The sequence below is a fragment of the Chinchilla lanigera genome, unplaced genomic scaffold, assembly GCF_000276665.1.
Source record: "Chinchilla lanigera isolate Chin_1 unplaced genomic scaffold, ChiLan1.0 scaffold00051, whole genome shotgun sequence".
NCBI lineage: Eukaryota > Metazoa > Chordata > Mammalia > Rodentia > Chinchillidae > Chinchilla > Chinchilla lanigera.
Window position 1 is genome coordinate 924,590 of NW_004955452.1, and position 23,244 is coordinate 947,833.

At 52.7% G+C, this 23,244-nt stretch overlaps 1 protein-coding gene and 1 long non-coding RNA gene across 4 annotated transcripts in view; one reads left to right on the plus strand and one right to left on the minus strand.

Moving 5' to 3' along the window:
- Vwa5b1 (von Willebrand factor A domain containing 5B1) overlaps positions 1–13,545 on the plus strand; it is a 63,316-nt gene extending 49,771 nt beyond the window's left edge. For 2 of the 3 annotated variants that reach the window (XM_013519734.1, XM_005394679.2), the window contains 8 exons: positions 937–1,126; positions 1,574–1,891; positions 3,267–3,404; positions 4,530–4,661; positions 6,533–6,607; positions 7,188–7,257; positions 7,758–7,875; positions 9,413–13,545. In XM_013519734.1, coding sequence (XP_013375188.1) covers positions 937–1,126; positions 1,574–1,891; positions 3,267–3,404; positions 4,530–4,661; positions 6,533–6,607; positions 7,188–7,257; positions 7,758–7,875; positions 9,413–9,892 — 1,521 coding nt within the window. In that variant the 3' untranslated portion in view covers positions 9,893–13,545. The remainder of the gene's footprint in view (positions 1–936; positions 1,127–1,573; positions 1,892–3,266; positions 3,405–4,529; positions 4,662–6,532; positions 6,608–7,187; positions 7,258–7,757; positions 7,876–9,412) is intronic. The other variant, XM_013519735.1, reaches the window with a different exon arrangement.
- A 970-nt stretch (positions 13,546–14,515) lies between these two features.
- Positions 14,516–23,244, minus strand: part of LOC102018460 — a 46,696-nt gene continuing 37,967 nt past the window's right edge. The window contains exons 3-4 of the long non-coding RNA XR_262631.2: positions 16,592–16,673; positions 14,516–16,187 (exon numbers count right to left, since the gene is read on the minus strand). This is a non-coding gene — a long non-coding RNA (uncharacterized LOC102018460). The remainder of the gene's footprint in view (positions 16,188–16,591; positions 16,674–23,244) is intronic.

Here is a 23,244-nt window from a genome sequence, read left to right on the forward strand (position 1 = left end):
CCAAATTCTTCTTCCATAAGTATATGCCAGTTTACATTCCAACCTACAGTCCATGAGCGATCCTGTCCACATTAGGTGTCATCAGATGTTTAAGTATCTGGCAATCTGCATGACAGAAAAAAATTGTAACTTGTTTTAATTTTCCTTGCTCTAATTTTTCATGAACTTGCCCATTTTTATGGGTTTATTGAACACTTTTGCTGTAAACTGCTTGTGAATACTCTTAATCCTTTATTCTCTGAAGTTTATCTTTTCCCTCCAGTGCTTACAAGAGCATTTTCCTTAAAACCAAAAAAAAGATTTTTGTGATGTATGTTGCAAATGTATCTCCCAGTTTACCCCTTGCTTTTTATACCAGTGCAAGAATAGACAGATTAAATCAACAAAATAGAACAGAAAGTCTGTAAGTAAAGCCAAATGTGCATAAAAGCTTTGTTGGACTAGAAGTGGGGGACTAGTAAACCATACTAATTCAATGGATACATTGCATTTAATAACAATAAGGTTTGTACCATTTGGAAAATCAAGCAAAAGCTTGTTCCTATCTCCTTACAGTAAAATAAATTCCATGTGAATCAAAGACTTAAATATACAAACAAAAATAAAATCACAAAAATTCTAGAATATTTTTGAGTGGGAAAGACCTTTTAAGCAAACATATGGAAAGGCATAAGGAAAAGGTTGATAATTTTAACCACACACAAAAAGTCTTAAATTTTGTGCCAAAAAAAAGTATTTAGAATTATCCATGGTGTGTGATTTTCCATGGTCTCTCTGTGGCTGGAGATTGTTCTTGCTCATGTTCCTCATGGGTCAAAGAGACCAGGTCATGAGTTCCTCGGTCCTAGAGAGACTGTGATTCCCAGGAAAAAGCTGGGAGCAGAAGGCACCATAGGCTCTGCCTCCTCCTCCTCTTCCTCTTTCCTGCACCCCCAGTACTTGCTGAACAGTGGCCAGGGCCCCAAACTGCATGGCCCAGGAGCCCGAAGACCCTCTCTACTGCCTCAAGGCTGCCAGCCCTTCCTGCCCTCTGGCCAGGAGACCTTGGCCTGGAGCTCCATGGTGGAGCTGGATCCCAGATCCAGCCTGAAGTCTTCCCTGGACAGCCGCAGCCCTGGGGATCAGGGTAAGTTTGCAAAGGTGAGGGACCTGATTAAGGACAACGAAGAATCCTACACTGTGGCCCAACTACAGATGACAGACCCAGAGGGCCAATGCCTGGGCCCTCCCTGAAGGTCTGCTTCGGCCCACCCTACCCTAGGGACCTCACCAACCCCACTGCCCCCAGTGAACCTGGTCCTCAGACTGCTGATGGGTGGCAGCTTGTTCTCTGACCAGCCCATCCTATAACCCCGCCCCCACTGGTTTCCTGGAAGGTGGATCCGACCATCTCTTGGGGACAAACCCATGTTACACAGCCATCTCCGGAAAGCTATGTTTGCTCCCCAGGGAAGGGGATGGTTTATACTTCTCTAGGGACGACTGCGTCCTGGAGAAAGATGATGAACTGCGGACTGGAGATCTATCTCCACTCAGGGCTCAGGGCTAAACCCTCTTGGCCCTCCACCCACAGAACCGTCCTATCACCCCTCTGCCTTCGAGACGGAGCCGTCTTCGGACTGGGAGCCCATGGCTGAGTCCAAGGAGCAGGCCAGTCCCGGCAGGCCCAACACCAGCCCAGGCCCGGTGCTGGGCAAGGCGCTGGTCAAAGGCCTGCGCGACGGCCAACGCGTGCAGTGGGAGGTGAGCTTCGAGTTGGGGGCCCCCGGCCCAGAGCCGGGCAACGAGGGAGACGACGACCTGTGGAATGAGACCTTCCACCACCTGGCGGCCCGCGCGGTCATCCGAGACTTTGAGCAGCTGGCGGAGCGGGAGGACGACATAGAGCAAGGTGAGCCCTTCAGACCCGCCAGGTGAGCCCCGCTCGAAGCCCCGCCCATATCCCCGCCCACTCTCTCGCTCGGGCCCCGCCCACTCTCCCGGCCCCGCCCCGCTCTCAGCTCTTCTTGCGAGGCTCTAGCACCCTTCTCTGCGTGGTGTTGCCACCCCTGGGGTTCTACCTCTCCAGCCCCACTGCTGCCTCCCTCACCGCCCCTCTCCCCCGAGCTCTGTACCCTCTCCTTGATCCGCCCAGTCCACCGACATCCAGGCGCCTCTCTTCCCCCCGCCCTGGGCCTCTCCAACCCCCACCTGCCCCGCCAGGTGCTGCTTCTCTCCCGCCTCCTTCCCCTCCTCTCCCATCCTAGAGCTTCTCCCCTGCAGCGACCCCCTAGGACTCTGAACACTGAACTGTGGCCGCGGCCTTTCTTGCTCGGGAGTGCTTGGCACAGACTAGCAGAGAAGCTGACAGCAGTTAAACAATTACACAAATAATTAATTGAGTGCATTTGTCCTGAGTGCAATTAAGCAAAAGTACAGGGCTCGCAACCCATTGTTTAACAGGGATGGCAGGGAGTTAATTTAGTCCAGACACTGGGACGGACTTCCCTCCGAAAGCCGTTGGGGGATCTTGATAGAGCTCACATAAGAAGAGGCAGTGATGCAAATGCAGAAGCAGCACTGTACGATTTCTGTCTTTGAGGTGTATGCTTTATGTGCGTCATATGCAGTGTATATTTGATGTGTACTTTCAATAATGCACGTTATTATTATTTTTTTTCTTCCCGTGAGTACTTCACCTTGCGGTTTATACAGCATTTGTCAGGCTTCATGCTCTGGGGCCCCTCGCCCAGCCTTCCGCAGGAGGCAGCCAGGAGACTGCTCGCTGCAGCTGAAAGCGGGTCAGGGTCACCGCACCAGGCCCTGTACCCACTGTATGACCCTGTGCATTTGCTCTCTGTCTCTGATTTTCAATCTTCTTGGCAGTTTCATGGGTAAGATCAGTGGTTTGCACCCACCCATCAGGGAACCTATGAAGTCCTGAGGCAAGTTTCTCAATAGGCTTTTGCAAAATTAAAATATAACATACAGACACTCTAGCATTTAAAAATAACTACAGTTATTCAAGAGAATTAACTATCTTTTATTCTAAGATAATGACTTACTTTTCTATTAGAGTATCTTTTCTTTTGTGAAATAATGATGTGAAATGATGAAGGGTTTTCTCTTAATGTCTTTAGTTAGCGAGTTGGCAACCCCTAGATTTTAAGGCCTATATAATCCCAAAGATGGAGATCACTGGCCACACTCTGCTTTCAGCTTCCAAAACTTCCCTGTCAGGCAAGACTTTGGAGCCCAGACAGTAACCCCTGACCCTCCCCCTGCAGGGTCCAGTCGCCGCTACCAGGTGAGCGCCGTGCACACCAGCAAGGCCTGCAATGTCATCAGCAAATACACAGCCTTCGTGCCCGTAGATGTGAGCAAGAGCCGGTATCTGCCCACGGTGGTGGAGTACCCCAGCTCAGGTAAGGCACAGGGCAGCTGAGCACCCCCGAGGGCCATGAAGGACCCCAGGGACTGGAGAAGGGGCTAAGATACAAGGAGGGGTGCCAAGTGGGGCTTTGAAGCAGGAAAGCCCCCTCCCCAAAAATAGTTTGACTACCACAGGATAAGGGATGTGTGGGATGCCATCCCCGCCTTTTCCCCACCAAATGAAAATAACTTTATTTTTTTCCAGTAAGGTCAATGAATGATATGTGCTCCTTGTAGACAATTCCAAAATATAAAAAGACACAAGATTAATGAAAATGACAGGACTAGCAGTCATCTGGAATGGGCACTGGTTACCTCCCTGGTGTAACCATCCTTCTAGATTCCTCTTGATGAATATCTATGTGTACAGAAGTCAAGACAGGGGCTGGGGATTTAGCTCAGCGGCAAAGCGCCTGCCTGGCAAGCACAAGGTCGTGAGTTCGGTTCCCGGTACCAGAGGGAAAAAAAAAAAAAAAACAGAAGTCAAGACAGATAATGTTACATGCATTGGGACATAACGTTATGTGCTATAGTTTACAAAATACAGATATGTAAAAGTCTATCCTTGAAGTGAATCTATATCCTGATTAATAGCTGTGGTGTGCTCCACTTCGGCACAATACTACTTTTTAAGGTCCAGCTTGCTAGTGTTTTCTGAGGGCAGGGTTCCCTAAAAATACTCTGAGGAGTTCGGCTTCATCTCTCTTCCATCCTCCCCTATCAGCAATGTGCTGGGACTTTAGGGTCCTGTCTTGTGGGACAGGGAGCCAGAACACGGGTCTCTGCGCCAGCAATCACAGACAGGGTAGGGTGTTCCAAGAAAACCAGCCTTTTAGCTAACTAGAAAACATTGCTGCTTCCTGAACATCTCAGCAGTGGCAAGATAGGGATTCTCATCCACATCCTTCAGACAAGGAAACTAAGGCTCAGACTGGTTCAAATCCCTTCCAGCTGAAAGAAATGGGGCTAGGACTGAAACTCGGGTCTTTGTGACTCCAAAGCTCATGGTGTTATCTTGGGAGAACCGCAAGCCTGAAGCCAGAGTGATTCCCACCAGCCTTGGGGAAGGGACAAGGACTCTGTACCCAGTCTATCCCTTCTCTTTGTCCTCCGAGAAGGTGTCGCACATCGGACGGTCAGCTCCCGGGTCCTGACCCGACAGTGGAGGAGCACATCTCCTGGCTTTGGCTGGCCCCAGACCACGCTGGGAGAAGACTTGGCTGTGGGAGATGGCACATTTCAGACCCGAAGTAAGAGTTGCTTTGGGTGTGTTCAGAAGCCTGAGTCCCTGAAGTTGCTGCCCCGTCTTGTCCAAAGCCCCAGAGACCCCTCTGTGACTCTACTCTGGGCCAGGCCTCCCAGGCTCTCTGAGGCTTAAGGTGATCAAGACACTGCATAGCTCAAGTCTAGCACCATTAACATGGTCTCTAGACAGAGAGAGCTGCTGGGGGTGGAGTAGGGGGAGGCTCACCCTACACATCCCCTCTTCCAATTCCCACTGACCTAGGGACTGTTCCCACCCTCCAGCCTCTGGGTCCTTCCAGGCTCCAAATGCCAGCAAACCTAATAAACATGGGGCGGGGAAGCAAGAAGCAAAAAGGCAGACCCATCTGTTTGGGTCCCACCATCTGTTTTCTTTCAGGACTCTCAGCAGCTTCCTCTTGGCCCTCACCTGATTTCCTTGTGCCTGCAGCTTAAATCAAGAGCCATAATTTGCCCTTTGTGTGACCTCGTACTGATTTACAGGATGACTATTGTGCATCCTGCGTGCACGCATCTTTCTGGCTCTCTAAAGGCAGCCTAAGTGCTGCACTGGTCCTGACCCCTTCCTTGTGCCTCACCAGCATAGAGAAGATGTCTGGGGATCCCTCCTGGCCACCAGCCCAGCCAGCCACGCTTAAGAATGTTTGATCGAAGGGACTAGGAAGTCCTCACAGACACTGATGGGTAGAAAAGAAACACTGTGGGAGGTGGCGGACACTCAGAGTTTCTCTTCAAAATAAGAGTTCTGCCAACCCCTTGGTCCCACTGGCTTCCGGACCCAGGGAAACCCATTCTGTCCCAGAGCCACACTGAACTTCCCAACCACACTTTCCTTCTCCCCCAGTCAGCTCTTGGTGACCTGTGGTTTCCATCAAAATCACTTCAGTTAATCTGACCTCCGAACTATTATTCCTCCCCACACCCTTTCCCTCCCTCAGGAAGATGTGGCCAATACCGAGTTTTCTATGTGCCGGGCACTGTTCTAATCATTTGGAGTGCCTCACAAACATCTCAAGAGTTTCTTTTATGGTTCCCAATTTAAAATGAGATTAAGTGATTCACGAAGGTCACACAGCTCATGTGGGATGGAGCCAAGGCTTCAACCCAGTGTTTGTCCCTGAGGCCCTGAGGTTCAGTATCCTCCTGTTTGCGTCCTGGTTGCTTGGGTAATTCAGTCATTCTGTCTGTAGTTCACCCTTGTGCTGGATGCTCAGGATGATGTGAACTCCCCCCTGGCTAATGGTCTCATGCTGGGAGACAGAGGCTTTGCTCACCATATTTGTACATGAAGCTTTTCCTGTAATTTGGACCTTCTCGTATAATAGGTTGTCCCATTCGTCTAACCCTTGAAATAGCAAATATAAGAATAATCACCTCAAGTATGCATTTTGAACATAGGCTATGCAATTATTATTCCCATTCTGAAGATGGGGAAACTGAGGGTCAGGGCCCTCTACCAAGTCAGTGTCATGTTCTGGTGCCCACAGAGAGTTAGCATGAGCCACCTCTTCAGTGAGGCAGAGACCTGGGGAGAAGATGACTAACCTTCACTCCAGCCCCCCGCCCACCCTGAAGCCCCTGACCTGTGCCTGCTTCCCTGTTGACTCTGCAGTTGTGGGTTTTATTGGGCACTTAGCTGAGCACTAAGCACTGTGTATTATCTCATTTAATCCTTACAAAGATACTGTGAGATAGGTACCATTAGCCTCGCTTTGCAATCAAAACTTATAAAGAAAATAACTTTAGCAGAGCTCCCCCAGAGCTAGTCAGTGGGAGAGTTGGGATTTGAAGCCAGACATGGGAAGGGAGAAAGGGAGGGCTGAAAGAGGTCAGGCCTCACTGATTTTCCATGTTGTAGCCACAGAGGAAAGCCCAACCTCCGCCTTCAGTGAGCTCCTGTCCCACAGCCGAGAGAAGCACACAGCTTCGGAGGGTAAGTGGCAGCCAGTGCAATCTGTCTTAATGAAGTTGGTGACCGTACTTGGTCCTGGCATCAGGAGAGGGTCTGAGTACCAACAAGGCTCTGCGTCCCACCAGTGCCTCAGAGTAGCCCTGTGAGAGGTAAAGAGGGTCCTCCCAATTTAAAGATGGGAAAACTGAGGCTTGAAGAGGGGAGGTGATATGCCCAGTGTCACACAGTGAGTTAGTGACAGGCAGGTCTCCCGAGTCCAGCTGAGGGGGTCACTGAACCACTGCACTCTGCCTAGCATCCTCCAGCAGTGTCCCCATTTGGGGATGAAGGAGGTGAATGTAAGGCTGTCGCCACCCCCATAAGGAGCCTCCCAGAAAATGCCAGTGGCCACCTGCCGAGGACACGCGGAAGCCAGTTTCTTACCTATTTCTCCCTTCCATATACCAACTAGGTCAGAAACGACCTTGCAGCTGGTTAGCCCAGGTCCCTAGGGACATAGGAAGCCCCTGCCCCACTAAAGGCCTCTGTTTCCCCAACTAGGTAGTGAGCAGTTCGACAGGTCACCTGTCAGGCCTCACTCTGTCCCTCTGTGGCCCTCCAGGTCCCCTGCACAGCCTGCCTACCAACACCCTTTCTTCCACGAAGGCCTCAGAGACTCTCTTTGGATCCAAGTAAGTGGGACTTCTGGTGAGGGCCTGGTGCTCTGCTGCCCCTCACCTCCCTGCGGGTGTTCCGAGCTGGGAAGCCAGAGGCAGCCCAACCTAACATGGGAATGGGTGCTAAGAAGGCCTCCTGCCCAGAGGTATCACTGCTCTCCAGGTCTCACTGTCTGACCCACAAACACACTGCAGTTCACCTCCCACCGATCTGTGGTCTCTTCAAACATAAATGCTCTCGGAGGCCTAGTCTAGGATTCTTCACCTCACTGGGCTGGGCAAGGTTACAATATCAAAAAAAGGAACAAACCCACTCCTTGTCCTGCTGCTAATGACTTGCTGAGGGACGTGGAGGCAGATGCCATCCTGTCTCCTCAGGCCTCCATTTCTCCAGCCACCAAGGGGGGAGGTGGAGGAGGCCTTCTGCTGGATCCTTCAGGCCCTGACTTTCGGAGGCTTCTGGGCAGGTCCAAGGGAGCTGGGACGACCAGGGACACCTGACTCTCCCCTCACAGGCTGAATTTCAACAAGTCCAGGCTGCTGACTCGAGCAGCCAAGGGCTTCCTGGGCAAGCCGCTGGTCAAGGCAGCAGAGTCCACCTCAGGAAGCCAGAGCTTTGACTATGTCCCTCTGGTGAGTGCCCCAGACCGTCACCCACCCTACTGGGCAGCCGGGCCTTCCTGGGGACCCTGCCTATTTGTGCCCAAAAGAAAGGGAGACCTTGCCTTAAGCATAGATCCTCTGCTTTCTGGGGCTCCTGGAGCTTCCCACCCAAGCATCCAACAGGGCAGAGGGAGCTGACATGAGTCCCCTGCACAGGGGTCCAGGGGTGTTGCTGGAAGCTAGTGCCAGTGTCACAAAACTTCCGTGCCATCTGCTGTCTCCCCTTAAAAACTCCTGGGATTTTGCATTCGGCTCCATCATCTATGTGTGTCTGTTTTTCAGTACATAAAAATAAGCCTTGAAATGACTCACAAGCGAGTAAAATTAACACCCCAGGGACATGCACCGTGTTTAGCAAGTGGCTCTGCAGACGCCCCAGCACGCTGTGGCAGGAGAGAAGTGCAGGTCTGGAGTGGGCTTCTCCGAACTGAGAATGAAACAGAGGGATCCTGCAGCAGCTGGGGCCTTCCAGGGCTTAGAGATCACAGGGTGCTCAAAGGAGGGGCATCGTTTTTTCACTTCACGGTACCCAAGTGTACAGTGTCATTTTGAATCCCCAGATATCCAGGGCAACAGAGCACTCAGCAGGTATTTATGGAGTCAGGCTCAGTGCTAGACACCGGGGAGACCTCCTTGAACTAGAGAAATGTAATCCTTAGACTCATGGTGCTAAGTGTGCAGTGAGACCGAGACAAGGAACCCAGCAATTCTATACTCGGGAGCTGTGAGAAGACAGGTCTGGTTTGGAAGGGTTTGGAGGAGGAAGGCAGGGTGGACCCAAGCCTGATACGGTGGCAGTATAGCACCAAGCATGACTTCCTGAAGGAGGGAATGGTTAAGCCAAGATCTGACAGATGAATTAGAAAGGAGAAGGACAGCTAGATGGCTAGAGTTTGAGTTTGAGGAATGAGTCCCAGACAAACAAGGCCAGGTCAGGCAAGGATTTATAAACTGTCTTCTGGACTTAGGCTCCGAGAGATAACTGAAGCCGTGGAACGGAGCCTCCAGAAAGTATGTGCTCTGTGCCTCACTGAGATCCCTCAGGCGCACAGCAGAGGGACAGAGCCGGGGAGAAGAGGACAGAGGACAGAGAAGCAGGGATCGCATGAGGAGGAGGCAGTGGGAGGACTGCAGAGTGATTTAGGCAGTAGGCCTGTTGGGACTTAGAAAGGGATGGGTGTATGTGGACAGGATGAGAGATGGACAAGCCGGTGTCTTCAGGATGGCCCTGGACAGTCCCCATGGCCACGCTGGGCCCACCTGTCCAGGGTGAGGGGCAGGTGTGGAGCAAAAATACTGAGCTGGGTTTGGAGCGTGGTCCACGAGCAGAGGCTATAGTATAAAGAATAGGGAGGCCCATTGGCCTGTGTCTCCTAAAATTCCCCCGCGCAGGCAGGCTGGGGTGGGAGAGGACAGAGTGAGCTCTGTGGATCAGGGACTTCTGCGTGGCCTGGGGCTCCATGGGCTGAAACGTGTGAGGCCCACTGAGGGGCTCCCCCTCCTACAGGTGTCTCTGCAGCTGGCCTCCGGCGCCTTCCTGCTCAACCAAGCCTTCTGCGAGGCCATCCACATCCCCACGGAGAAGCTCATGCGGACGTCGCCTTTCTCTGGCCACCGAGTGTCTCTCTCTGCCCGCCAGCTGTGCAACAACCCCTCACCTGGGCATCTATCCTGCGACAGCATCTCCCTGGAGCCTCTGGCCGAGGGCAGGCCAGGCTCGGAGCCCGGGGAGCTGGCGGAGCACACAGGAAAGCTGTGGGCCACGGTGGTGGGGCTGGCCTGGCTGGAGCACAGCTCTGCCTCTTACTTCATTGAGTGGGAGCTGGTGGCTGCCAAGGCCAACTCGTGGCTGGAGCAGCAGGAGGTGCCCGAGGGCCACACACAAGCTGCGCTCAAGGCTGCTGCCCGCCAGCTATTCGTGCTCCTGCGGCACTGGGATGAGAACCTGGAGTTCAATATGCTCTGCTATAACCCGAATTATGTGTAGAGGGGAAGGGGTTGGAAAGGAAGAGGGATGGGCCATTTTGGCCTGGTGGGGGAACTATTTGATGCTGTAGCCAATATGCTAAATGCCAGAAAGAGCCCTGGACCGGCAGTTGGGAGGCCTGAGTTCCATCTCAACTTTACCACCACCTAGCTGTGCAACTTTAAGTCAGTCCCTGTCCCTGTCTGGGCCTCAATGTCCTTATCTATCAAATAAGAGGCTGAGATGAGGCAGTAGGGTGAGATCTTTAAATGGTTCAGATGTTCCTTTCTGCCCAGACTTTCAGGCAATCCTGGGGTTTAACGCTACTAGGAAATGGTGAGAGAAGACACAGTCAAACCTGACTTTTCTCTGGAGGAAGACCATGAAGGCATGGAGTAGAGGCAGCATTCCCCCCAACAAAAGGGCCAGTGAGAGAACCAGGGACTAAAGTAAACAGACCTACAAGCCTACATCCAGGCACTAAAGTGACTACAAGGTCCTCTGTCTGTTACTCTGGGGATAGGCTTTTGTCTCCAGGGTGACAGTCTAGGACACCCCACTTCCCTCTTCAAAGCCAACTGGAGAAGCATCCTTCCCAACACTTTTCAAAGTTACTTGGGGGTGTTTCCCTGGGCAAGGAAACTTTTTTAGTTCTGGTTTGCAGATTTCTGGGGCTTCCTAAGGAGGGGTGATGGACAGAGACCAGGGAGATAGAGACCCTGCAAGCCAAAGGCTTAGACTGAAGCTTCAGTCTGTGCAGAAACAATCCCCCCACCCAAAAAAAACTAGACATGCTCACAGAAGTCAGGGAAGACAGCAGATGATATCTGAAATAATGCACATACTTTCAAGAACTGGATATAGTGGAATCCTTGTACTTGTGTTGAGAGGCTAGAGAGGCACATCCAATGGCAATGCATTCTGGGATAGTGGGGTCCCTCTCTAGCCAGTCCGTTCTGTGGGAGAGAGGGTATCTTTGCAACAGAAAACAGTGCTTGACTCCAGTGCATTTGGGGATGGTAGCTTCAGCTAGGTGACATGATTGGTTTGGCAAAATGAAAGAATCATGAAACATCAAAGCTGGAACCCGTGGGGCTCCCCCACCCAGGCCCACCACATGATCTCGTGGATTAGTGTGCCCAGCCTCTGATTCCCTCATGACTAGGGTCAAAGTGCCCAGTTTCCATTGCCCTATAGACTCCTCAGACGTGGACCTGGGCCCTCAGGCTGAATTAATACACCCCAAACCCTTCTTTCTAAAGCCTTAGCCTCTCCTCATCAAATTCCTTTCCCAGAAATGGTCCAAGGGCTTAGACATGAAGCCCCACAGACATCCCTTTTTGGGGAGGGGGTGGTTGTGGCTCTGGCACAAGTCCCAGCCTCATAAAGACTCAAAGAATGGCCAGTCTACCGCAGGGGCCAGAGGGAGGCAGGAGGCTCCTGCAGATTGTCAGCAGGTGTGCATGTGACCGGAGGTGGTGCCCTGGCCCTGCCCCATTCTGCCTCCCACCAAGACGCAGCAGCTCCCTGCAGGGCCCCTGCAGCCCTTAGTGATCCCTGCTTCATTGGCTGGCTCTGCTCCGCTGGGAGGAACCAGCCAGCCAGTCCCTGACACTGTGCCGCCGTGACTCCAGTGGGACAGGATGCCAGGCTGGGGCTGGACTCAACATCAGGGCCATCAAGGACAAGAGTTTTAGGTTGTCTTATTCAAGGCCCCAAATAGGTGTGAGAATGGCAGTGTCATCCCCCTGTGCTCCTCCCTCCCCTCCCCCCATAAGACCCCCCACTTGTTTAGCCCTGAAGCCTGCAGCCCTAGCCTCAGGGCAAGGATGGAGGGGGCGGCATTCACTTCCTGGCCCACCACCGATGGAGAAATCGTCAGGCTTCGAGTCTGAGTGCCTAGGCTCAGATCTCAGCCTTAATTAGTTTGGGCAGTGGCTTCCTCTCACTGGGTGTTCTGGAGCTGGGGCTCTGTCTTCTGCTTTGACACTCCCAGATGGTCTGCCTCTAAGTTTCTCCCTCTGGGTGAACATGGATTGGCTCCACTTCTCCATGTGACCTTGAACAAGTCACGTGTGAGCCCTGGGCCTCTTTTCCCCCTCTAACATGAATAGATTGTACCAAGCTGTCCAGCCTCTCCCCCATTTCCCCATGAGCCTGATTCTTGCTCTTCAGGCCTTAGTATGGTCAATGACTAGGGTTTGAGGCAGGCCAGCCTCTAGGCCCAGGATGACCAGTATGTAAGATGCCTGGATAGAGTGACCCAGAAACCCAGCGAGGTGGGGAACACACCGGCCCCTTCTCCAGCGAGCTCCTCAGACTGCGCCCCTGCACCTGTGTTTCCCAGCCAGTCCCCGGCCTGCAGGCAAAAAGAATGGCATCCCCCGTGCCCTCAACCTGCACTGGCATTTGCCACGGCTGATGAAGGGAGTAGTTGGTTCAAGATCAGACCTGCTGTGTTTTCCTCTGCTCTTCTTATCTGTGAGAAAGCAAGGGTTCCCTTCCTCCCTTCTAGCTGGTTCACCTGTCAGCAAAAGTTTCTGGAAGTTTCCTTTAAATCCTAAACACACCCAGCTGAGCCCCACCCTTATTTGAAGGCAGGATTTCTTCTTCTGTCGGCTACTGTCTCCCTCTTTCTTCCTTATCTGGGACTCCCAAGGACAGGGAGTGAGGAAAGGGGTCTCTCCCACCTGCTAGAACCTTGTGACACCACAGCCCTCGCCACTCCAAGTGTCACCTCTCACTACTTGCACATTGTCACATCTCCAAGTGACCCCAAACGTAAATATATTCAGCATCCTCAGTGCCCTGGGGAAGGAAAGGGAAGGAACTGCTGCCCCTAGAACAGACCATTTTTTTTATTACCACAGCATTTGAGAAAGGTCTTCTCTTTCCCCCCTCCCAGGGACTAAAGAAGTCAACATAACAGCAACAAAAATGTTCACATCCCTCAGCTGTAACATAGCACACTCCACAATGCCAGTGTAAAAATAACTAGGGCAGAGGCGTGTGTGGCATTTTGCAACTGGATAATCGGATCCACAGAGATCTGTCCCCAGGTCGGGAGCTTGGCAGCCGTGCCTGGCCGGGCCTCCAGCCCCCTACTATGGAGCACCCTGACCCTTATGTCCAGCTTGCCCCAGGCCGCTGACAGCAGCCTGTCCACAGCACTGCCTCCCCAAGTCACCCGACCAAGGGGGGCTTCCTCCTGTCCATGCTGCAGTTCTCCTTGGCTCGGGGCCAGCTGCCTTGAACTTACAGCTGCTTCCAAGGCAAAGCGCCTCCTCTCAATGCGCTGACTGTGGCGACGTGCGTGGTATCGTTTTACTATTTGCCCAGGTGGCTTTGGCTCAAGTGGCATGGCCGGTGCTTGTCCCTGTCAGAGCCTCAAGTGCCTATAACATGCTGTCCTGTCCCTTCACCTGCACACAGTAATGTCCCCACAGTGCCTGTGACACTTCTTGTTCTTGGAATATACATCACCTTCTTGCCCGGTGGCCAATTATGTAGATGTGGAGGGCCTGGACATCAGCTGTCTAATGCCCACAATCCTTTGCAAACCCTGCCCTGGGGCTGTTTGTGTCTGTTCTCAAAGGAATGGCTTCTTTGCATACGGTGGCTGCTGTTCTCCTGTAGGCTCTGAGCTCATAAAAACTGTCAACATGGCAAAATTATCCTCATGTCTGCTCTTTTGTTCTCCAAGCCCATTAATGCTTGGCTTTCATTGATTCAGGGATCTGTCTGCCTTGCTTAGTGAGTCACATGTGTCTTGGTTTGGGTTCCTCCTATGGTGGCCAACTGTCCCAGTTTGCCTGAAACCGGGAGAGATTGCCACAGGGTGGGACTTGCAGTTTTAAAACTGGGGTAATCCTGATCAAACTGGTACAAGTTAGTCACAGCAGTGTCCCAGCAGGGCCTGAGAGAAGGACTAGGGCAGTGTACTTGGGAGATCCCAAGAAATACCCTTAGAGAAGCCCGGGAGTGAAAGAGAGATGTGAAGGACACTGATAAAGGGAATGTTACCTAGCAGGTTACTGCTAAGGTGTCAGCGCTGGAATGGGATGTGTATGTACCAGCTCCACTCAGTCATTTGCTGAAGCTGCTCTAGGGTACCCATTTCTTGGTGCTGCTGGTCTACCTCAGGTGCCCCTGCCAAGCAGGTTCCTGTAGCCTGAGAAAGCCACTAGGCAAACAAACGCATGTCCTGACAAAAGGAGAACATGACGCAATGTCTAACATGATCCCCCTCAACCCCTGCAAATAACAGAAACAAACATGCAGGCTTTTTGCAGATTGAAAGTTCCAGACACACTTTATACTATTCCAAGACCTCTGAAATGATAAATGACCAGGAAGCATCATTATTGAAATAGAGGAAATCCAAATGACAAAAGGTAAACTCATATTTCCTGTACTTGTGATTTAGTTTGAAATCAGCAAGCTGAACTGTGAAATTGATTTTTTAAGTTAAAAACAAACAAAAAAAAAGAAATGTGGGTACTGGCAGAGGCAGGCCCACGTGCACTGCACCAAAATAAGCCAAGTGGCCACACAGGCAGTGGCAACACCTGCTACCACCTCTCTCCTGGGCTGCTTTCCGCATGACAGATTTTTCTTGGAAGTAATTAATGATCGCCCAGTATATTTATTCACTCAATATATTTATTCAAAAAATAGCATGTTGTCCTAGGATCCACACAAACTGACCCCAAAGTCAAACATAACATCCATTTGGAAATCCTGTAGCAATTTGTGTTGTTTCCTCAAAGACAGAGATTCTTTTGTAGATTTCAGGGAGAACAGTTGACTCAAAAAGGAATTTCCAATAGGCCAAAGACATTTCTGCAACAGGCCAATGGCCCTAACAGGAATGACTTGCATGGCAACAGGCTGAAATTAAACAGTGAACAGAACCCTGCCCACCGGCGTGGCCCTCCCACATGACTGATAAAGGGAATGTTACCTAGCAGGTTACTGCTAAGGTGTCAGGGCTGGAATGGGATGTGTATGCACCAATTCCACTCAGTCATTCACTGAGGTCGCTCTGGGGCACCCATTTCTTGGTGCTACTGGTCTACCTCAGGTGCCCCTGCCGAGCAGGTTCTTGTAGCCAGAGAAAGCCACTAGGCAAACAAATGCAAGTCCTGACAAAAGGAGAACATCACGCAATGTTCCCTTTCACTGCCCCCACTGCAGCTCAAAGCTTCAGGGGACCCAAAGGCCCCTGAACACCTCCCTGAATTATATGAAAGAGACACACTGCCTTTGGAAGAAATGTGCATCTTTGTTCTCCTATTAAGCCCCCTGTAAAAAAACAGGGTGTGTGTGTGTGTGTGTGTGTGTGTGTGTGTGTGTGATTAGCAGTAACCCTCTGCTTAGCCCTCCCACTGGGAAGAACATGCTGAGGAGAAAAGGAGCTCAGGGCTTGGGTTCTCTCCAGAAACCAGTGCCTGAGGTTTCTGGAGCTCCTTGGTGTTCCTTTCTATGGTACCCAGTTCGCTCAAATGTGAACTCCCTGGGCTCAATGTATCGTTATCCTGGTCTGAGATGAGGAGGAAATACCAAGTTGGGTCCTGGATCAGCTCTTCCACACTCTCTAGTTCTGTCACGAAGCCTCCATTGCCCTTATTTCTTCTGAGCATCACCAGGAATCTGCTGATCATAAATCTCTCCTGGAATCCAAATCACCTGTACCCAAAGTCCAGCTCCCCCAGATCCAGTGTCCTGGAGAAAGAAAGGGGCCAACACTCCCCATGACACATTGAGAATGGGTTACCCGGGGTCACACTTTCTGGTCAGGGTCCTTTCTTAGCCCAAGGGGCAGAGGGGCACTAGGATGGCAGCCAGCCCCAGCTCCTGAAGCCCCAGTCAGACGGCCAAAAGGAGGTCATTCACAATGGCTTCCTCAGCCATCCTGGGGAAGGTGCTCTCAAGGTCCTGGGTCCTCCAGGTGGAAGACATGGGCACTCCCAGGTGCTGGCCCAGCCTTCATCTCCCCTACACTGATGGCTTCAGCAACTAGTCTTCCGCAGAACAGGATAGCAAGGGCGGTAGTCTGCCCAGATAGCCTTGGCGCTCAAGCCCCCGGTGCTGCCCTGGCTTTCCAGCAGAGGGCGCTGTGGGCGTGCACTGTCTTCTCAGCCCTGGGCGGTTGCACACTAGCACGCGGGGAACAGTTCAAAAGCTATTCCTGTCCTTTGCCAACAGTCTTTCTTCCCTGCTAAAAACGAGTGCCTCGTGATGGCTAGGAAGCCCACTGAAAGGCTGTGCTGGTAATCTGGCGGGGGGTCCAGATACCAGGCTGACTCACCCGTGGCTGCAAAGGAGAGAGTGACCAGTTGGCCCATTCCTCCTCCCGGTCTTCCTCTCCACCATGCACTCCCTCCCTCTTCCTCAAACCTCATGCAAAGCCCATTTCTTTCCGGAAGCTTTCCCAGACCTCTTCCAGCAAATGGCATGTTTTATTAGTGTGCATGAGTGTGTGTGTGTGTGTGTGTGCGTGCACACACACACATGCTCTGCCTCCCCCATCAGACTGGAGGGTCTCCAAGGGCAGAAAGCTCTTCTGCATCAGACAGGGGAAGTCTCTGATGGAGGAGACTGTTCCCTGTTTGAGCTCTTTGAGCTCCTATCCCACCCATCTTGGCACTCTGTGTGCAGGTAGTAATCAATTTGGAGACAGTCCTCTAGCCCATTCACCCACATCCACTACCCTCTTACCCACTGAGATCACCGCGAGTTCCACAAGCTTTGCATACTTGGCAGCAGAGAGTTCAGCTTTGGTCACGGGAAAGATGGCCTCCTCAAGAGAGAACAGAAAAAGGGGAAGGAATAAAGACTCCGAGTTCCTTCTCTACACTGCCCTCTGCCCTGCCCTCGCAGGTCCCCCTCCCTCCGCACTGTCACTTATGACCCTGCCCTCATCATTGCTCACTTGTGCTATTTGTTGCAGCCCCCACCTGATTCTCGCTGCCCCCAGGTTGGCCTCTTTGCATCCAGGAAAACCTCCTAAAACATGCTCACTGGCCCCCTACCGCCGATGGAGGGAAAGTCCAGCCTCCCAGCCTGATAAACAAAACCTTTCACCATCTCGCCCAACTTACACTTTGGGTCTCCCTTCTTCTATTTTTGGCATGTCACACTGGAGATCATTTCCTCAAGAACTATGACCTGAGTTACTTACTAGATCCCCGATTCTGTTTTAGACTCTGGAATGTGTGATAAATATAACAAAGTCCCTGGCTGGACAGGCTTGCTAGGACTGCCATATCAAACCACCACAGACTGGAGGCTTAAGCAGCAGACATTGTCTCACAGTTCTGGAGGCCAGAAGTTCAACATCAAAGCGTCAGCAGGTACCTTTTGAGGGCCACAAGAGAAGGATCTGTCCCTGGCCTCTCCCAGCTTCATAGCTCCTGAGTTTGCATCAGCAGACCCCAGCCTTCCCATGGCATTCTTGCTACTGCCTGTCTCCAAAGACCCCCTTCTCAGAAGACCACTAGTCATATTGAATTAAGGCCTACTTTGGTGTCCTCATTTTAAACTTAATTTCCTCTTAACGGCCCTATCTCCAAATAAGGTTATAGTCAGAGGTGCTGGAGGCAGAACTTCCACATATGAATTTAAGGAAACAAAATTCAGTCCCCTCAGGGGGCTGATGTTCCAGTGGCGAGAGAGAGAGACCAGAAACACAAGATCAAGTGAATATACACTAGGGCAAAAGTGACAGGGCCGACAAAGTTAGGGGGAGGGAGCAACAGGGCAGGGAAGGCGCTATTCAATCCAGGGTGTTAGAGCCTCCTGACAAAGGGACATAGAAGCAGAGACGCCATCTGCTGTGCTCTCCAAACAAGCTCTTCAAGTCTGCCATGTTTTTTCTGCATGTTGGAAATTTCCAAAGGACAAACACCTATCATCCTTCCAAGTTTAATGTAGAACCTACCTTTCCCAAGAAGCCTTTGATGCCCAGAGCAGATAGGGCTGTGCAACCTCTGTTCTACAGGCCTTTGTAGTCTATGTCAGAGCTGTTACGAGCACTCCTCAGTGCTACCTGAGGGCTTTGTGGCTGGCCGTGTGTCTCCCCCATCAGACTATGAGCAACCTCGGAGCAGAGACGGAGCCTTTGTCATTTCTAGGCCCTCTCGCAACACCCAGAACCTCCTGGATGCTTAGTAAATGCGTGCCCACGTGCAAAGTTAGAGGTCGATTCATTCTATCAATCTTTAGTGAAAAGACTCAGAAGTTATCATTGAGGGACTCCTAAATATCAGACAGTTCCCCATTGATTCATTTGCTCCTCAAACTCTGTTAAGTATCTTTTTGACTCTAGCAACAAGGAAGCTTAAGTTCAGAGACAGCAAGTTATCTGCCCAAGATCACCCAACTGGAAACGAGTGGGGGCCAGGATTCAAATGCAGGTCTGTCCAACTCTGGGGCGAGCCAAGACATTCACTCATTCCTTCACTTCACCTGTGATCCACCCCAGACCCTCACTGTGCTGGCCAAGGGGTGCAAGTAGGGGAGCAGAGGGGAGCTTTTGATCCTCAGTTTGTCATTTTCCCCTGAGTTAAAGGAAGATCTGCTCTTCATTGCTCAGCTGCCAGCACTGACCTCATTCTCCCCTTGCCCAAATCCCCTCTCCCCACACCCTCCTGAGAAGACAAATATAGCCCAGCACTTCCTGTCCCTCCCCAGGAAGGCAGCGGGGGAAGAGGAGGCACAGGACACAGGAGGAGAATCAGTGACACATCTTCCCGTCCTTCTCCTGCTCATCACACACTGCACACTGGGGCTCAGACCCCACTCTCACGGCTGCCCCCAGCAGGAGAAGCTACACGTGGGCCCTGTCCTGGAGGATCCAGGTCCCGGCCACTCCTACTTCTAGCAGTTCCAAGATGTCAAAGCTGGAAAAGGTGCTTAGAAAATACTCTCACTCTGCAGCTGGAGACAGAGACCCAGGGCGGGAGAGGCTGGGACCAAGGTGTGAGAGATCCCCAAACAATTGCCCTTATCAGGTCTAACATCCCCAGTGTCCTCAGAAGGGCCATGATGAAACACAGGTGCATGCAGGGCTAGGTGAGAGGTAGAGATGGGAGAGTCCAGAGGGACAAGCTCACAGGCCGGGTCCTGAGGCTGGGAGTCAGAAGGCAGCAAGAGTGCAAACAAGCTGGAAGGAAGGCTGGACCACAGAAGACAAATCTGGCCCTCTCCCCACTCTGTAGTAAAACCTGAACTCCTGATTCTGCAATAGCAATCCTTCAGCAAAGGCACACATTATTTCAGGTACACAGAGTGTGTGCCCCTAGGCAAGTTGCTTCTCTTCTCTGGGCCTCAGTTTCCACATTTGTTAAGCAAGGAAGTGGATTGGATAACTCCCCAGGTTCCCTCCGGCTCTGGGGCCATGAGTTCAAAAGTCTGATTCCAGACCCCTGAACACTGAAAAACGATGCAGATTATGCCCACCTCACCTCACCTCCTTTGCATCTCTGTCATCTCTTCAGAAGACAGGATACTTCCCCTGGGCCAAAGGTCCCAACTTTCTGGAGCCAGAGCCCAGCAGGGCAGCATCTGGTTCAGGATGGAGAGAAGATCTCTTGGAACCCAGAAAACACACAGAACAAACAGCTATCCCCAATGCCCCAGCAACCACCAACCAGGGAGATTCACCAGACTCCTCCAGAAAGCTCTGCTGCCACCAAGACAATGCCGGCCGGAATTGAAAAATGCAGGAACTTCCGGCCCGCCCCACCAGCCAGCCAACATCTGACTCTGTAACTAGTCACTTCACCTCTGTGACTATTTATACATCCAGAAAATAAGTGCACCTACCTATGTGGCTCCTGAGATGTCCCAGGAGGCCCTGCACAGCGACCTTTAGATCGGTTGTTAGGAAGTGCGGAGGGAAGGGCACAGTTCTCCGGGTTTGAGGAAGCTGCAATTCCCAGCCCGGAGAGGGAACTTCCAGGAAGACACTGACAGGGCCTGGGAGCTGGCAGACACGGTATCTGCAGCGCCAGTAATAAAATTAAACGAATGTCCCTGAGTCAGCCCTCTCTTGCACCCTAGACAGCTGCCTGGAATGGGGTCGTGCAAACTATACAGGACGGTCTGGTGGTTCCAGCCGGGGAACCAGGGTCTACATCAGGTAGCCGCCACCCCCGCAGGAGCGCCAAGGCAGGGCTCAGTTTGTTGTCTTTCTTCTCCCCTCCGGCCCCCTCTCCAAAGCCACGGGTCTCTCAGTCTGTTTCTCGCCCTCCTCCCCACCAGCACCCTCCTCAAACCCCGCCCTCCACCCCACTGAAGCCACATCTGTCCTTAACCCAAAATCCTGCCAATTAAACCGCTCCCTCCGGCTCCCGAGCGGCTGCTGACGTCGGGAGAACCAGGCAGGCGAGGCAAGGCCTCCGCCTACGCTGGTGGAGCGGGAAGGGGGGCGGCTGTGGGTCCGTCCTCCCACGGCCTATCGAGCCCAAGCACCGTGATGCATCCGAACCTCACACTTTGGGGTCCTGCTGCTCTTGCGCGGGGGCGGGGGGGGCCCCTCCAGATCCCACCCAAGCTCCTGCAGCGCCCAGAAGTCCAGAGGTCTCTCGCCTCTGCCTCTACAAGATCCCCCCAGGACTCCGCACCCCGCGCCCCGCGTGCTCCCAGAAGCCTCTGCGCGTGAATTCGGCTCCCCCAACCCTTGCGCCCTCGCCGCCTTCCCTGCCCCGCTGCTCGCGGTCTTCTCTGGTGCTCGGTCCTCGGTTTCCCCGCGCGCACTCGGCGCAGCGCTCCCCGTCCCCGCGAAGGCGTCGCCGTGGGAACCGGGAGGGGGCACATTAAGAGCAATTAGCCTGCGCACAGTTGGCAGCGATACCTTAATAAATAATAGTCTGAAAGGCATGTAAATAAATATTAGAGCGCATTATGCGGGCAGGAGGCGCGGCACGGGCCCGAGGCCGAGGGAGCCCCCTCCGCCACCGCGAAGATTGGCACGTGCCGCTGGCGGCTGGGGATCCCGCTTCCTGGGGCCTACGACTGGCCGCCAGGGCTGGGCAGTGAGGGTGCACAGGGAGGCCCAGAGACACAGCCCAAGAGAGACAGCGAAAGCCACAGCCTGGGAAGGAGAAAACAAGTGAAATAAACAGGAGAGAGACGGTCCTGGAGCGTGAGGATCAAGGTAGGAGGGCGGCAGAAGAGCTCCCATCTAGTTTCCCTGCAGGTGTAGAGGTGAGCGCGCCCACCCTCCTACAAGACGGGCTTTCCTTCCTCTGCCTCCCTGATCTCTTCCTGTCCCCGGTGTCCACACTGCGGGCCCGGACCTCACACCTTCCGGCCTCTTCACACCCACCTGGATCACTCTGGAAATGAGCGTACCTGGCCCAGCGCTGTAGATGTCACCGTGAGTGGAGGGTACCCACGCCTCGCTCCAGCCAGACCCGGCCCCTCTATCCCAGCGCCCGATAACTGCTCTGTGCTCTGAGCCCGGCCCCGTGTCAGCCTGTCCTGTTCAGTAAACTCCAGCACTCTTTCCAGTCCCGGAGGCCAAAACCTTAGACTCGCCTCTCCACCTTGTGAGAATCCTGCCCTCTCTCAGATGTTTCCAGACCCCTTCTGTGTTCACCTGAATGATCTGGGCTCCCTGCTCGCACCAGGATCCCTATGGACAGAACTAAAAAGCTGTGAGTCACATCAAGCCGCTCTCTTGGGCAGATGTATGCAGAAGAAGCCAGGGTCCCCTCCACCTTGCTTTCAGCCCCAAACTCATTCCCTCTGCTCCTGCCTGTGCCTCAAGCATACCAAGCCTATTCCCACCTTAGGGCTCCGGCACTGGTTAGTTCCTCCTTGAGGAGCGTTCCCCAAATGGCATCAGAGTGTAGCTCATCACTTCTTTCAAGTTTTTGTTCCGATGTCTCATTCCCCAGAAGGTTCACCATGGCCATCGTATGAAAAGTGCGAATTTCTCTTCCCTCTCTAAAGGAGATCCATCCTGCTGTCTGTTCCTCTGTAGCATTGAACCCCGTCTAATGCACTACATTAACTTGCTTCTTTTGTTTATTCTGGCCCAAACAGACAGCTAGCTACATGAAAGTATGGGTTCTGTCCCCTCTTTCCCTGCCCTTATATCCCTTATAACTAGAATAGTACCAGGAACATAACAGAGAATAGATGCTTGAAGGAAGAAGAGAAGGAAAAGAGGAGGTTGGAAGGAAGGGAATAAAGGAGAAAAGAAAGAGTGTCCCGGGGGAGGGAACAATGTGGACAAAGGTGGGGTAGCACAGACACAAATATAGGTGGCACAGGCTTGGAAGGAAGCTGACCAGTTGGAGGTTGGGATGGCCCTGCAACTGGCATTCGTGAGCCACTCTTTCACCAGTGTAGTGCCCAGTCTGAAGGGTGCTCAGCTGGGGACCTCATATACAGCAGTCCCTCCCAGTGACATCCCTCACCCCAGTGCAGAGAGCCCCAGCTCCCCCTCGGGCTCCAGCTGGGAGTTGGACCCCGGTGCTGCAGGCAGTACTGCATGGGTAGGCCCCTGGTAACAGCCACAGTAATTACTGGTTGTGTGCGATTAGGGGATAATTATGCTTAATAAGTCCAAAAGTAATTACCACGCAGGCGGCTTGCTGCTTTGGAAAACAGAGGCCCCCAGTGAGCGGGAGCCGGGAGTGGAGAAGAAGGAGATTAGGCATCATGGACATTGGAGTGCTGGCCCACTTCTCCAGCAGATGCCTGCATCCTCCGGGCTGTGCCCCCACCAGGGCTTTGCTCACCTCTGGTGATGAGGAGCTCACCGGCACACAGTTCTTCCCTCCACTGGAGTCCATATGCACAGTTCCACATACTATTTCCCTGCCCCCAGCACACTGACCGCACTGCTTCTCCACTGACATCTTGCCTATGCGTAGACACAGAATGAAAGGGCGGTCATAAGAGAAGCTGCGTGTGGTCATAGGTCTCACCGTGGATCGTTTGACTGACCCACAACACTGAAGTAGGTCAGTCTCACCACACAGTGGGGACTGAGGTTCTGGGAGTCAAGCTCACAGTGGTGGTGGGGAGCAGAGTTCAGACTGATGCTGGGTCATTCTGATGCTAAACGCAGCTGTGCTGCTGCCCCTGGAGCCTGGCAGAACTGATCCAATGCCCTTCCCAGACACTGCCCCCTGTCTCCTTGGGTCTCTTCTTTACACAGAAGCCAGAGGCTGGACTGGGTGCACACACCTAGGAGGCCCTGGGGTGCAGTGAAAAGGACCCCCTTGTTCTGCAGTCAGCTCACCACGAAGCCTTGAACAAAGTCACTTGACCCCATTGGGCCTCTATTTCCCATCATGAAAAGGGGGAAGTTCTGCTCCCACAGGTCAAACCCAAGACTAGAGAAGCTCCAAGGC